This window comes from Carcharodon carcharias, chromosome 12 (assembly GCF_017639515.1).
Source record: "Carcharodon carcharias isolate sCarCar2 chromosome 12, sCarCar2.pri, whole genome shotgun sequence".
NCBI classification, from domain to species: Eukaryota; Metazoa; Chordata; class Chondrichthyes; order Lamniformes; family Lamnidae; genus Carcharodon; species Carcharodon carcharias.
In genome coordinates this window covers 32484309-32499931 of record NC_054478.1, presented here as the reverse complement: position 1 = coordinate 32499931, position 15623 = coordinate 32484309, and the positions used below count along the sequence as shown (strand labels likewise).

General features: G+C 41.7%; 1 protein-coding gene across 1 annotated transcript in view; it reads right to left on the bottom strand.

Moving 5' to 3' along the window:
- Nucleotides 1-15623, bottom strand: part of LOC121284663 (high affinity cGMP-specific 3',5'-cyclic phosphodiesterase 9A) — a 112047-nt gene that overhangs the window by 56393 nt on the left and 40031 nt on the right. The window contains exons 2-6 of the mRNA XM_041200222.1: nucleotides 13067-13228; nucleotides 10495-10546; nucleotides 9797-9899; nucleotides 5681-5823; nucleotides 1907-1966 (exon numbers count right to left, since the gene is read on the bottom strand). Of these exons, the coding sequence (XP_041056156.1) occupies nucleotides 1907-1966; nucleotides 5681-5823; nucleotides 9797-9899; nucleotides 10495-10546; nucleotides 13067-13228 (520 nt within the window). The remainder of the gene's footprint in view (nucleotides 1-1906; nucleotides 1967-5680; nucleotides 5824-9796; nucleotides 9900-10494; nucleotides 10547-13066; nucleotides 13229-15623) is intronic.

The window sequence follows — 15623 nt, the reverse complement described above, 5'->3', positions numbered from 1 at the left end:
GCTATCAGAGGAGTTGTCTTTCAGGTGAGATGTTATGCCGCGGCCTTCTCTGTCCTCTCAGGTGGACGTAGAAGATTCCTTGGTACCATTTCAAAGTCGAGCATAGGAGATACCCTTGATGTCATGGCCAACATTTATCTCTCAATCAACATCATTAAAAGCAGATTATCATACTTATCACTCTGGTGTTTGCTGTGGCTACCATGTTTCCTATATTACAACAGTGAATGCACTTCAAAAATACTTCATAGGGTCATAAATTGTTTAAGGATATCTTGAGGCTGTGAAAGATACTATATAAATGCAAGTATTTCTTTTTATTACATGCTTCCTGCACCCACCCTGGCTCCCCATCAATGTTGGCATTCTTGTTTCCACCATTCCTCACAGGTGCTTTGAGCTTCAGTCACTGATAAAGATATTTTTTGGATAACTCATGCTAAAATTCTACACTAACTTTACTCCCTTAGAAAATGCTTAAATATTTGAATTATGTTTCATTTCTCTGAACCTAAAAGTTTAAATTGAGAATATAGGTACTTAGAAATAAATACAGGCAGTAATTTCACCACGGGGAACTTCCAAAACCCTCAAACATCCTACAGTGCTCTACTCCATGCTTTTACAATCTAAAATATTGGTTCTGCTTTGGTTGGCTTCAACAATCTTCTTCTGGATCTTTTCCCTGCCCAGATGAGATTACGTTGTTTCATAATTTGCCATGGTGAGATTTGAACTCTTGATCTTGGGGTTACAAGCCTAGTACCATAACCACTTGGCTATCACACCAGAACTAACAATCTTCTTCTGATCTTCTATATCATTGTTTCCTGGTAATTAATGAACAGTTACAACATGCCCCTCCCAATTAAAGGGTTGAAAATATTTTTTAAAGTTTCAAGATTAACATACGATGAGTTTGGGATGTTGTTTGTACTTCAGTGTGGAGACTTTTTGTACAATGAGGTGCCACATTGGACACTGACAACCTGCATACCCCCTGATGTCGATGTGTGATGGAGCCCATACTGATGTAATCACTGCGGATGTACGTAAACTGCTATTTTATCAACTTATAAGCAACATTTAATAGGAACTAACATGGTATATTGCTTGAAATTGACCAATATATAGGGTTAACACATAATTCATTAAGAGTCCAAGAAGATTCTCCCAATGAGATCGCAGAGTACTCACACTGAACCAAGCCGGTCAACTATTAATTCAGAATGCAGATAGGCTTTCAATTTGACAAATAATAGTCTCATATTATCATTCAGTTGAGCTATACAATTAATTGATACTGTTCGGGTACATTGTACAGTTTTGGTCTCCTTATTTAAGAAAGGATATAAATATGTCAGAAGCAATTCAGAGAAGGCTCACTCAACTGATACCTGGGATGAGAGGGTTCTCTTTTGAGCAAAGGACAGGCTGGGCTTATGTCCATTGTAATTTAGAAGACTGAGAGGTAATCTTATTGAAATATATAAAATCCTGCAGGGACTCTAAAGGATAGATGATGAAAGTATGTTTTCCCTTGTGAGACAGACTAGAGCTAGAGGACACAGTTTAAAAATAAAGGGTCTCGCGTTTAAGATGGAGAAGAATTTATTTTTCTCAGAAGGTTGTGAATCTTTGGAACTCTCTTGTCTGGAGAGTGGTGGAGGCAGAACCAATGAATATTTGTAAGGCAGAGGTAGATAGATTCTTGACTAACAAGGGAGCCAAAGGTTATTGGAGGTAGGCAGAATGTGGAGTTGAAGCCACAATCAGATCAGCTATAACCTTATTGAACTGCGGAGCAGGCTCGAGGGGCAGAATGGCCTACTCCTGCTCCTAATTTGTATGTTTGTATGTTCTTAAGATTAAAACTTGCTGTTGCAAAAAGCAAAGGCTTGCATACCAGTTATCGAAGGTTGGTGTCTTCAGGTACTGTCTGACTTCCTCTGTGACCTCCAGACTGCTGCATTGAAAAGGAATGAGTAATATATTAACAAAAAAAAAATCTCATTTTCTCTGTTGACAGCAGTGATGCTGCTCTGTGATTAAGAACTGATTTCATTTTTTTCAGCAAAGCAGTTTTCAGCTGGTTCTATCAAGCCTCTATTTCTATTCAAGGCTCTGTTTCTGTTTTAGGAGATAAGGTGATTAAATCCTCTTAGCCAAGCAGAAGGCTATTTGCTCCACTCAAGGATTACAGATTTGGCCAAGTCCTCTCCTCCCTCCACAGTTACGGCATACATTGAGAAAATCGCCAACTGTGTTAAATCAATCTGATTCAAAAACAGCCATGTCACATGTAAAACAGCAAAAAATACCTAGAATGAAAAATTTCATTTATCATAAAGCAGAAAACCATCAATATTTGTTTTGAGCTTTTTTGTACTAAAGAAAATGAAACGTTTTTGCTGTTCAGGTGTGGTAAGGATTAATTGCTCTTCAGTAAAATACTGAGGAAGATTGCAATGCCAGAGGCTCAAACTTTTCAATGAGACGGTAAACTAAGGCCCAGCTGCCTGTTCAGTTGGATATAAAAATCTCATGATACTATTCAAAAAAGAGCAAATAATTCTGCTATCCAGCCAATGTCCTCCACCAGGAATATTAGTTATCTCATTTGGTATTTGCAGGATCTCGCTGTGCAAATATTGGCTGCTGATTTTGCCAAAAGAACAACAGTGACTGTGCTTCAAGCTAATTCAATGCTTGTGAAAACTTTGGGGTGTCTTGAACATTTGATCAGTCACAAGTCCATTTGACATTTGTAATCTCTTTCTCATCAAATGCTAAAATCTAAAATCCATTTTTACCAGTACAATCACTCTTGTAGAATGGTAGTTGCACAGAAAGCGACTATTCCGCCTGTCAAGTTTGTGCCAGATCTCTGCTAGAGCAATTTAGCCAATTCCCTCCTGAAAGCCATAATTGAATCTGCCTCTTCCACGCTCTCAGGCTGCACACTGCAGATACTAATCACTCTCCACATTAAAAAAAATCCTCAAATTGCCTTTGATTCTTTTGTTAATCCAGGACAAAGCAGCCCACTTGATTGGCACCCCATCCACAAACATTCACTTCCTCGACCACCGACGCACAGTGGCAGCAGTGTGTACGATCTACAAGATGCACTGCAGGACCTCACCAAAGCTCCTTAGACAGCACCTTCCAAACCCACGACGACAACCATCTAGAAGGACAAGGGCAGCAGATGCATTGGAACATCACCACCTGAAAGTGCCCCTCCAAGCCACCCAACATCCTGACTTGGAAATACATTGTCGTTCCTTCACTGTCATTGGGCCGAAATCCTGGAGCTCCCTCCCTAACAGCGCTGTGGGTGTACCTACACCACATGGACTGCAGTGATTCAAGAAAGCACTTCATCACCACCTTCTCAAGGGCAATTAGGGATGGGTAATAAATGCTAGCCTAGTCAGCAATGCTCACAGCCCATGAATTAATTAAAAAATACAATCCTTCAATCAGTGTCCTCTGGTTCTCAACACCTCTGCCGATGGGAAAAATTTCTATCAATTCTCTCTTAGACCCTTCATGGTTTTGAACACTATCAAATCTCCTCTCAACATTTTATTTTCTAAGGAGAACAACTCCAGCTTCTCCAATCTATCCATGGACTGAAGTCCCTCATCCCTGGGACCAGTCTTGTTAATCTTTTCTGTACCCTCTCTAATGCCTTCACCTTCTTCCTAAAGCGTGGTGCCAGAATTGGCCACAATTCTCCAGTTGAGGTCAAACCAAAATAATGTTTTACCTATGTTCATCATAACTTCCTTGCTTTTGTACTCTGTGCCTCTATTTATAAAGCCCAGGATAAGTATGCCTTTTTAACCACTTTCTCAACCTACCCTGCTACCTTCAATGATTTGTACACTATTCTCTCTGTTCCTGTGCCCTATTTAGAGTTGTACCCTTTAGTTTATATTGCCTTTCCTTTTCCTTCCTACCATAATGCATCACTTCGCATCTCTCAACATGAAAGTTCATCTGCTACATGTCTGCCCATTCAACCAGCCTGTCTATGTCCTCTTGAAGTCTATCAATAACCTCTTCACTGTTTATAATACTCTGAAGTTTTCTGTCCTCAGCAAAATTTGAAGTTGTGCCCTGTATAGCTACGTCTAAGTAAGTCATTGTTAGAGACCAAGAAAAGCATTGGCCCTAGTACCGACACTTCCAACCAGTCCAAAAATACAACTGTTCACCACTACTCCCTCCTTCTCGTCATTCAGCCAACATTGCATCCATGGTGCAACTGCCACTTTTATTCCATGGGCTTCAGTTTTGCTGGCAAGCCTATCATGTGGCACTTTATCAACAGCTTTTTGGAAATCCATCTATGCATAGCAACTACATAATCTTTTTAAGCGGGGTGGAGCTGGATAGAAGGCCAGTGATAGGTGGCCTTCACATCGCAAACTGGAGGAACAACACCTCAACTTCCAGTTAAGCACTTTACAGCTTCCGGATTTAACATTGAGTTCAACAACTTCAGGCCATGAACTCTTTCCTCCATCCTCACCCCCATTTTTTTATCCCCTTTCTTCTTTCATTTTTTAATCTATTTGTTTTACTTTTATTGTTATTCATTTAACCCCAGTTTTATCCCCTTTTTTATCCCATTTTCTCTCCTTTGTTTTCCCCTCATCCCCTACAGGGCCATTTGTCACTTGCTCCATGTTGTTCTTTCACACAACGCTACCCTTGTTCTGCTATAATCACATTCTGCTTTCTTACCTTTCCGCTACCATTAGCACCTTTTTTTTAGCACTAACCACTACTATTAACAATCCCTTTGTCCTTTAGTTCATGACATTTTTGTCAATCTCTCCTTTGTCCCCACCTATCGCTGACCTTCTATCCAGCTCTACCTGCCCCACCCCCTTTTAAACAGTATAAATTTCATCACATTTCAGCTTCTCTTCAGCTCTGAGGAAGGGTCATACAGACTCGAAATGTTAACTTTGTTTTTCTATCTCCACAGATGCTGTCAGACCTGCTGAGTTTTTCCAGTATTTTCTGTTTTTGTTTCAGGTTTCCAGCATCTGCAGTATTTTGCTTTTAACTACATAACCTTCATCATTCCTCTGTCACCTCATCAAAAAATCTAATTCACGTTCGTTATTCATTAATTACATTTTAAAAAATCATGCTATCCTTAATTCATACTTACACTTCTAAGTAACTGTTAGTTGTATTATCGATTCTAAAAGATCATGACTGACCTGTAGTTACTCAGTTTATCCTTGCGCCTTTCTCGAACTAGGGTTCAAAATATTCACAATTCTCCAGTCCTCTGGCACCACTCCTGTATCTAGACATGGTCAACAGTGCCTGCACAATTTCCACCCACATTTCCCTCAGAATCCTTGGATGCATCTCCCCCCTCCCCCATCACTCCCCCCATCCCACCCCACCACCTCCACCTCCACCCACCCACCCCCTGCTCCCCACCCCCCCCCCACCCCCCCTTATATGCTTATATAAGACTTTTGATTCCCTTAGTGGCCAGTCTCTTATTATGCACTATATTTGTCTATCTTATTTCCTTTTTCACTTCTACCGGTCTTGTTCATTATTCACGATCATGTGGTAAAATATGTAGAAGGAAGATTAGTAAATAGCTTCACCACAATGTGTTTCTTGGAACGCACATTACCTCATATGCAGGTAATTTTCCATTACTTGCTGGCACTCTTCCTTAGTTTTTCTCAAAGAACGTTTGTGATAGAATGGTGAAGGTTTGTTCGTCCCCTCTGTCAGTTCTTTAAATAGTCCTAGCCAGCTGAGGTGCTCGACACTCTGGTGAATATTAAGGAATTTTAATGAGGATGAAACAAAAGGCTGGTATTTGCTGCCAAAGGTGAACAAATAATGCCAGCAGTTCATCACACTTACACTTGCCCACAGATTTTCCATGGGCTTTTGAATTGCAACATGTGAAAATCAGAAGACCATTTCGGTGTAAAGCCCTCTACAGTGGGTAGGGAACCTGTGTGAATAGGGCAAGCAACTGTATGTCTCTTGAGCCAATGAGATTGGAGAATTCTTAATGAGGTGCGCCGAGTATGAACCAGGAAATATCAGTTAGAATAGCTCATTTGATGTCAAATCATGTACAGAAGTGATATACAGAGAGGGAAAGAGAGATGGGAGAGATAAAAGAGACAGAAAGGAAAAGTTTTAAATATGTATATTTTTGTTTAATTTTTAAAAACTCCAGCAACAATTGAAATATGAAGAATTGAGTCTCTACACAAGTAAAATTTAATTTTCAATACTTAGGAGGCAGCTTGGACTTAATTAAGACTCATCATACCATTAGAAATTTATTTACACTGTTGTAGACAAGCCCTAATTTTACCTGGTACGTTTCTTAGGTATCTAAAATATAATTAGCATAGCTTCACGCCATTCATATGTGCAGTGGTAAGTCTCTTAGTGAGATAACAAGTATGGCAAAGCTTCTGGGGGAGCAGGGCAACCCAGATTGTGTTGAACTGCACAGTTGTGGTCACCAGAAATTGGTGTTTGATCTACATTTTAATAACGGTTTATTCTCATAGCCAAATGGACAGCCTGGCCCCTTGAGAGAGGACTGAAGATGAGGGAGGCAGGCCCATTGTCAGGGGAGCAGTTGGGAGGGCTGAGGAGGAGGCCTGCTATTGGAGGGGTGGAGGGAGGAGTCCTGAGGATCAAGAGAGCTGAGATGTGGGATTGGCTGAATATGGAAAATGCTGGCATAGGGCAGAGCAAAAGGCCCATGATCAGAAGGGCTGAGGTAGAGTCGAGGCTAGAGATCAGAACTGGGTTGGGCAACGGCTTGCTTGAAAGGGGCTCCACGGAGTGCATCTGCTCCAAATGGTCCACCAGGAGTGCTGGAGGAGCAGCTTGCCATGGTGGGGACAGCAGCTCTCGTCTACATTTCCCAACAGACAAGGAATCCATGCAGCACCAGTTAATTCAAAATCAGGCTCCCAATGTAGGAGCCTAATTTAAATATATTAATATATTAAATATAGTAAGTGTCTCATCTCTCTATTGTGGGACACTTGGGCACTCTGGTATCTGTCACCATTGACATATGCATGGCATATCAGGATCAGTTTACATGATTTCATCCCCCACCTTTCTCTTGTTGTTAAGGTGAAAAGAATTGCAATGTTGAATGGACTGAAGGTTTTCCAGAGTCCCAGAAAGAAATCACGAAACAGTTTGGGTGTATCACAGCCGTTTTTTTTTTAAAGATTTTGCTGAAAAAACAGACATATCTAAGCTTATCGTCTTGCACTCATCAGGAGCTTGACCCTGTGGCACATTTGCATGTACTGGAAACGACATATATTAATACACAGGGCCCTGTTCTTTGCAGACAGAAAGAACATGTGCATACACTGTGCCTGTTTCAACCAAACAAAATAAGTGACAGCCATTAGCTGACTCATTCCTCAGGGCAATGTCTTGACCAATCAGGGTAAAGCTGCCTGGTTTAACTTTCAAACAATACTTGGCAGTTTACTGTCATTCAACATCAGTGGTGCATTCTCCATGGCAATGCCACTTGCCAACCAACTCTCTTCACATATGGTATAAATTGTCATTTTTTCCCCCCTTATGTTGGTATTCTTGTGAGTGTCCTGATAAGTGCAAGACAATAAGCTTAAACATGTCTCTTTTTCAGCAATACTCAAGTTCTGTACTGCCAAACTACTATTTCAAAGATTTGTTGTGCTGCACTGTAATGTGTATTGTCAGGGAGATATAATAAGTTCATGATCTTGTTGGAATTTATTGCAAAATAGAGTAATAGTGGGATATGCCTGTGTGTGTGTGTGTGTGTGTGTGTGTGTGTGTGTGTGTGTGTGTATGTATGTGTGTGTGTGTGTGTGTGTGTTGTGACTTAATTGAATTAGAGGCAGCAAGTCTGGGTGCTTTGGTGTAAGAAGAGAGGTTTGAAATGTTAATTAGGTAAACAGGGGAAGTTTTAGAATGTGAAGTGTAAAGGGAACATTTGTATTTTTAAACAAAAATAAACAAACTATAGTGGCTTTAATTCAAAGGAGGGGGTGTAATGTATAACCTAACCAGCAGAAGTGGCAAGAAGTAGTGTATTTATTTATTTTTCCCAAAGATTATTGGTGGAATTGGTATTATGATAGATTTTTTATTAGTAGAGAGGTAAAGTTCAAAAGACATAGTAAAACAATGGGAATTTGCATTCAAAGAGGAAAATATATATAAAGGAGAGAAGGCTGTTTTTAAGGGAGGCAGTTTAAGATCTAACAAGTGTGTAAAGCCTGAAACCTGTGAGTACCAAACTGCTGCCTCCAGGGACTGAAGTTAAGAGAACTCACTTTGAATCTGACTGTTCAGGGTATTGTTTAATTTTCCTGGGTCTTTTAAAATCTATGTGTCTCATTGTTGCCTTAACGAAAGTGTAACTGTGGGTTGAACTAATTAGGGGATTTATAAGTTATTAAAGTAGTAATTTGTAGACATACATATGTGCCTACAATCTTTTCTTTTATGAATAAATGTTTAATTTAGATTTATAAAAATCTCTTAAGATTCTGTTGTCTTATTACTAAATCTAAAGCCTGCATCTCGAAACATATGAATTAAAAATTAGTTGTGACAGTTGCTTCAAGTCTAGGATTTGAACAGCTCAGCATTTACCATCTGCTGTGTCGTAACAGTATGCTGTAATGATCCAAATGGTTTAAATACACGTCCAGTTATCCATAACAACTGTGTGACTGTTATTACATTACTGCGGTTGCAATCATGTTTGCATACCATTTTTTGCTCCTTGCCAAACTCAATACAACAGTTAAAACTGAGAAAAGAATAGAGTAGTTATGTGATTAAAATTATTTCATTATTAATTTTTCACTGTAATAATGAATCTCCTCCTTTACTGAATGGTCTGGTTCTAAAGTCTAGAATATTTTATGTAAGGAACAGCATAACTTCCAAAATAAACCATTACAGTTTTTTTGGCAAACTTTGTGCATAATTCAGTTAAGATGTCTGCCACAATATAGACCCATGGAAAATGCTGAATAAAGCACACAAATATTCAATGTATGGAAAGGACATGCATTGCATTGCTTTGGTGTTTTACGTACAAACATACAAAGATAAGAATTAGGAGCAGGAGTGGGCCACTCAGCCTCTCGAGCCTGCTCCACCATTCAATAAGATCATGGCTGATCTGATTGTAGCCTTAACCCCACATTCCTGCCTACCCTCAAAAACCTTTCACCCCCTTGTTAATCAAGAATCTACCTAGCTCTGCCTTAAAAATATTCAGAGTCTGCTTCCACAGGCTGTTGATGAAAAGAGTTCCAAAGACTTAGGACTCTCTGAGAGAAAAAATTTTGCCTCATCTCTATTTTAAATGGGCAACCCCTTATTTTTAAACAGTGACCCCCTAATTCTAGATTCTCCCACAAGAGGAAATATCCTCTCCACATCCACCCTGTCAAGGAATCTTAAAGGTTTTGATCAAGTCGCCATTACTCTTAAACTTCGGTGGATACAAGCCTAGCTTGTCCAGCCTTTCCTCATAAGATATTCCTAGTATTAGTCTAGTAAACCTTATCTGAACTGCTTCTAAAGCATTTGCATCTTTCCTTAAATAAGGAGACCAATGTTGTACACAGTACTCCAGATGTGGTCTCACCAATGCCCTGTACAACTGAAGCATAGCTTCCCTACTTTTGTAATCAATTCCCCTTTGACATTAATCATGAATAAAATTGAGTTATCTTACTTCGAGTTTCTCCCGAAATGACTCCACCCGATTTCTCATCTCGTACATGATGGATGGCATGTCTGCAGACTCAACCAGAATTTTCTTCTCAAGTGCCTGTAACCTAGGGACAAGAATTTTGTACAGCTTGAAATGTTGTTGCATTTGTTGCTCGTGGTGTCATTTCCTTCAGGCAGATTCACAGGCTGGTCTGAAATCACAGCCCCAGCAAAGCAATGGAGATGCACCACTAGTTAAGCAGTCCCTTCCCATCAGTGATATTACAACGGGCAGTCTGAAGGTAGGTTTTTTTTTTCCCAACGCAAGTTTTAAGTTTTTTTTTCAAAGGTAAAAGAACACACATTTAATTCTAAAGCAAGACACTGTGGATGCTGGAAATCTGAAATAAATACAGATTGCTGGAAATACTCAGCAGGTCAGGCAGCATCAAGAGAGAAACAAGAGTTATTGTTTCAAATAAAGGTTGTGAAGAAATGTCCTTGACCTGAAACGTTCTATTTCTCTCCTCACAGATGCCGCCAAACCAGCTGAGTATTTCCAGCATTCTGTTTTTAATTGCACATTTAATTCTGCATGGCTTTTTCCTTTTTATAATTTTCCAGACCCTGTATCTTAACAGATGAAAAGGAAACCTGGCAGCATATTAAAAAGGAAAGGGAGCCCTTGAATGTTTGAAAAGAAAGATTTGATGGACAGACCTTTTCTCCATGGCCAACAGATCAAATCCCAACGCTGTTGCCAGTTCAGACCCTGTAAGCAGAAAGTAAGATTAATCTACTGGCCTGTTGCCAACACATAAAAATTCTGTCATAAAATTTCCACTGAGGTAGCAGAGTGGTTTCTCCTGATCTCATAGGAACAGAGGAACATATGAAAAGGAGGAGGCGGCCAGCTGTCCTGTTCAGCCATTCATTGAGATCATGGCTGATGTGTGACCTAACTCCACATGCCCGCCTTTGCCCCATATTCCTTAATACCTTTGGTTAACAAAAATGTACCAGCCTCAGATGTCAAATTAATTACTGTTGACAGAAGCGTTCTAAACTTCTACCACCCTTTGCATGTAGAATTGTGTTTCCTAATTTCATTCCTGTATGGTCTGGCTCTAATTTGTAGAGTATGAGCCCTCGTCCTAAGCTCACCAATCAGCGGAAATTGTTTCTTTCTCTCTACCCTTACTATGTAGAAAATCTTGATCAAATCACCCCTTAACTTTTTAAATTCCAGGGAATAAAACTCTAGTTTGTATAATCCCTCATTGTAATTTAACCCCTGGAGTCCAAGTGTCATCCTGGTAAATCTGCACTGCATTCCCTGCAAGGTTAATATATCCTTCCTAAGGCGCCCAGGACTCAACACAGTGCTCCAAGTGAGGTCTAACCCGGGGCTTTGTATAGCTGTAAACCACCATATCTTTGGTAGAAGATCAGTGAGAACCCCCAGACAAGCAGTTTAAAAAGCTTTTTCCACTGTTTATCTGGTGTTTCCACTGAAGTTCCAAATGGACATCCAAGAAACCCTTGAATTATTTTTTAGTCCTCAAAACTAGGAAAAAAAATTTCAAATTTTATAGCATTATTATGGCAAAATGTTAAATATAAGGCAACACACAAAATGTATTCTTTTCAAATATCCACACAATTATAGAGATAGATTTTAGCTACTGTATAGCCAAACACAGCAATGGGAGCCTTGGTCCACTTTGAGGATCAAGCCTCGTTACCTACAGTCAATGAGCTGCAGACAATGAATGGACACCCAGCACAGGCATCTTTTTTTATTCATTCATGGGATGTGGGTGTCGCTGGCTAGGCCAACATTTATTGCCCATCCTTAATTGCCCTTGAGAGGTGGCAGTGAGCTGCCTTCTTGAACTGCTGCAGTCCATGTGGTGTAGGTACACCCACAGTGCTGTTAGGAAGGGAGTTCCAGGATTTTGACCCAGCGACAATGGCGATATATTTCCAGGTAGCCAATTACATTTTAAATGACCCGAATATTTTGTCCCATTTATCTAGATTATTCCAAACAGTTATTTCATTTTCAATGAAGAGGTCTTGGATATTTGCTGCAAATGTACTTTTTACCAGCTCACTAATATCCCATAACCATTTTTTTGCTGTACTTTGAACAGCAATAAATGCCTATATCAGCTATATCACTTAACAATTTGTGCACTTCATAGAGGTCTTCCTTTCCTCTTGACAGGGTTAACTTGGACAGTAGAAGTTTGCATTTCAAGTAATCTTTTAAAATAAACTAAGCTCCTGTACTTCCCTCAACAAAATTATTCTGGTATTCGGTCTTTACATTGTGCCCTGCTGCCCTGCAGTTACTCTGCACTACCATACTGTGCTGCATTGAGTTACTCTACACATCCATACTGTGCTGTGTTGTGTTACTCTACACATCCATACTGTGCTGTGTTGTGTTACTCTGCACTATCCATACTGTACCGTGTTGAGTTACTCTGCACTATCCATACTGTGCCATGGTGAATTACACTGCTCTATCCATACTGAGCTGCATTGAGTTACTCTGCACTACCATACTGTGCCGCATTGAGTTACTCTGCACTACCATACTGTGCCGCATTGAGTTACTTTGCACTATCCATACTGTGCCGTGTTGAGTTACTCTGCACTATCCATACTGTACCATGTTGAGTTACTCTGCACTATCCATACTGTACCATGTTGAGTTACTCTGCACTATCTATACTATGCCGTGTTGAGTTACTCTGCACTATCCATACTGTGCCGTGCTGAGTTACTCTGCACTATCCACACTGTGCAGTGTTGATTTACTCTGCACTATCCATACTGTGCTGCATTGAGTTACTCTACACATCCATACGGTGCTGTGTTGTGTTACTCTGCATTATCCATACTGTGGTGCATTGAGTTATTCTACACATCCATACTGTGTTGTGTTACTCTGCACTATCCATACTGTGGTGCATTGAGTTACTCTACACATCCATACTACGCTGTGTTGTGTTACTCGGCACTATCCATACTGTGCTGTGTTGTGTTAGTCTGCACTATCCAGTCTCTGCCTTGTAGTATTACTCTGCACTGCCCATTCTGTGCCTGTTGTGTTAGACCTCATTGCCCATACTGTGCCATGTTGAGTTATTCAGCACTATCCATATTGTGCCATGTTACGCTACTCTGTACTGCCCATACGGTGCTGTGTTAAGTTGCTCTGCGCAATCTCTAATGTTGGATTTGTCATGTGATGCTTGAACTGTGCTGTAATGCCTCTTACCCAAGGAATCGGTCTTACAATCAGCAGCAACAACTTCCAGTTTGTACTGTGTCTGCCGTGTATTAGATTCCAGCTTTGGAGAAATGTTTATAATGTTGCCTTTTGTGTTGTACAGTTTCAGGATGTCGTAGGGACCTGCCTCAGCAGCAGCTCGGAAAACCTCTGGAAGGGAAAAAAAGAACACACAAAAGTGCAAAAACTCTGCTTTAAAATTATAGGGTTGAATAATATGCCCCGCGATGGGGGACATTTCCTGTTCTGCGGAGCATATCACAGGGCGTGATGATGGCAAACACCGTTCATGATGCCATCACACCAGTTGACAATAATACTGTATGTGGGCGGGTAAAATTGTCAGGAAGCCACCCACATTATTTAAATGTTAGTTTAAATGCCAACTGAGGAAATTAACAAGCTATCTGACTGGAATAATACGATCAGAAGACAATAATATACCTTAAAGGTGAGAATTAAGTCAGGTGGAGAACCCTTGTTAGGGTGGGTTTTTTAACTGCAGCTGAGATCAGAGACTGAGTTTTGCGGGTCGAATCCTTTGACGACAGGGACCGCTCATTTCAGTAGGCAGAGTTGGATATTTTCTCCTGGGAAGAACTCTCCTCTCATTCAGGGGGCTCTTTTGATAGTTCATCGAATATTCTCCTGTCTATAACCTAGGGGTGAGGGATGAATACTCTCAGAACAGATGGAGATTGTGGTCTCTGTCAGAGACACAACCTCCAGTGAGGAGGTGAGGGAAATTAGGAGGAGGAATAGGAACAGGGTGAGAGGAATAAGGGATCAGAGGGAGGCTCAGATTGCTGTGGGTCCACAGGACGGGGGACAGAGCAGCACCAGAACCGGATGGTCAGGAGGAACCTAGAAACCCTCATCGGAGCCACAGATGACATTATGCTGCACCAAGGATAAACTGACAGCGATTCAGCTACCTGCAACTGAGTGAGACTCAGTGCAGAAGCAACTGAGGCTTTCATGTCGCTTTGTGAGATGCTCACAGGGGGGGAGGGATCTCATCAAACTGCCTTGGGGGCCATCCCATGCCTGTCACCTTGAAGGTGACAGTGGCGCTGAGGTGTTTCACCACAGACTCTTTTCAGTCAGCCTGCGGAGATTTGACTGGGATAACACAGCTCGCTGCACATCATTGCATCAAGGTGTCGACAGGCGCAATGTTCCCGAGCGTCGGCAATTACATCACATTCACGCAGGATTCTCAAAGCCAGGACAAGCGAGCCCGAAGATTTGCTGCCGTTGCTGGTTTCCCCGGGGTGCAGGGAGCCATTGACTGCATACACAGAACCATCAAAGCTCCTGTGGGACAGCCCTGCATGTTCATAAACAATGGTTGAGGCCTGTGTCAGTGGCCAACAAACGGAGGAGATGCTGCCCCCATCAGAAGTGCCTTGAGGTGGAGGTAGCTGCAGTTCTTGCCCTCACCACTAGGACCGGCTGGTCCTCCATGCCAACTGGTGAGGTTTCAGGAGCTGGGTCAGGAACCAAGCTCCCAGTTCCATGTCACCCTGAGTCTTTGCCCCTGAGCTCAGAGACAGAGCAATGGTCTGAAGGTCAGAGCACATCCTGACAAATGCGTCTGCAATACATTCAGTTTGTCCCTCCAGGACAGTCATCTGCCTGTCAATGGAGGAAGCTTGGCACTCCAAAGAGTGGGTGATCGCAGTGCTCCTGGCCTGGATTGACACCTCCACAGTCTGGGCCAGAGCACGCAACCCCTCTGGTATACCGAATCTTCACGAGCCTCACACTGAACTTCCAGCATCTGCTGTCTTACGGATGATTCCAGAGGCTCATCATCCAACTCGGAATCAGTCTCTGGATCACCCCAGACACTCTTCAGGCTGCCCAAGGCCTGCTCCACCACAGCTGCACATGCGACTGTGAAGACCAGTGTGTGCATGACCCCTGTCCAACTTCACTGAGCCCTGCCGAAGTGCCGGTATCTGTTATGGCGCTGGGTGCAGAGAGGATGTGACACTGTACCCTCCAAGGCATCTTCCTGAGAGGAGGAGGGAGGTTGCTACACGGATTCTACTGCAGCCTGTGCTGAAGACGCTTCTCCTGTAACAGAGAGAGATCAGTAAGGGGTAATCTGGTATCACATTATTTAATGCATCAGCCCTATAATACGACTCACATAAACCTTTTCATGGTCTGATATGCATGAATGAGCTCCTCAGATGTTATGAAACCTTAAGCAATGATTTGAAGCTACTGACCATGAAGCTTGATAAGGTTCCAAAGTATAAAATCTATACACCAAAAACGCATTGTCTATTTCCTAACCTTTAAAACAAACCAGCCATCTCCTCTTATCACCCACTCTGATACTTCTACCATCTCACCAGAACCAGACCTCCCTCCAATCTCAGTACTGCCTATACTCCTGGTCATCTCAGGCTCGATCGGGGCCAGCCCTTGCTCCTCATAAGGAGTCAGGACTCCCGTGTGGGACCGCCTTTACAGGTTCGTTCTCGGGCATTGTGGGCCCACTTCTCCCATAAAGATTTGGAACAGGAATTCC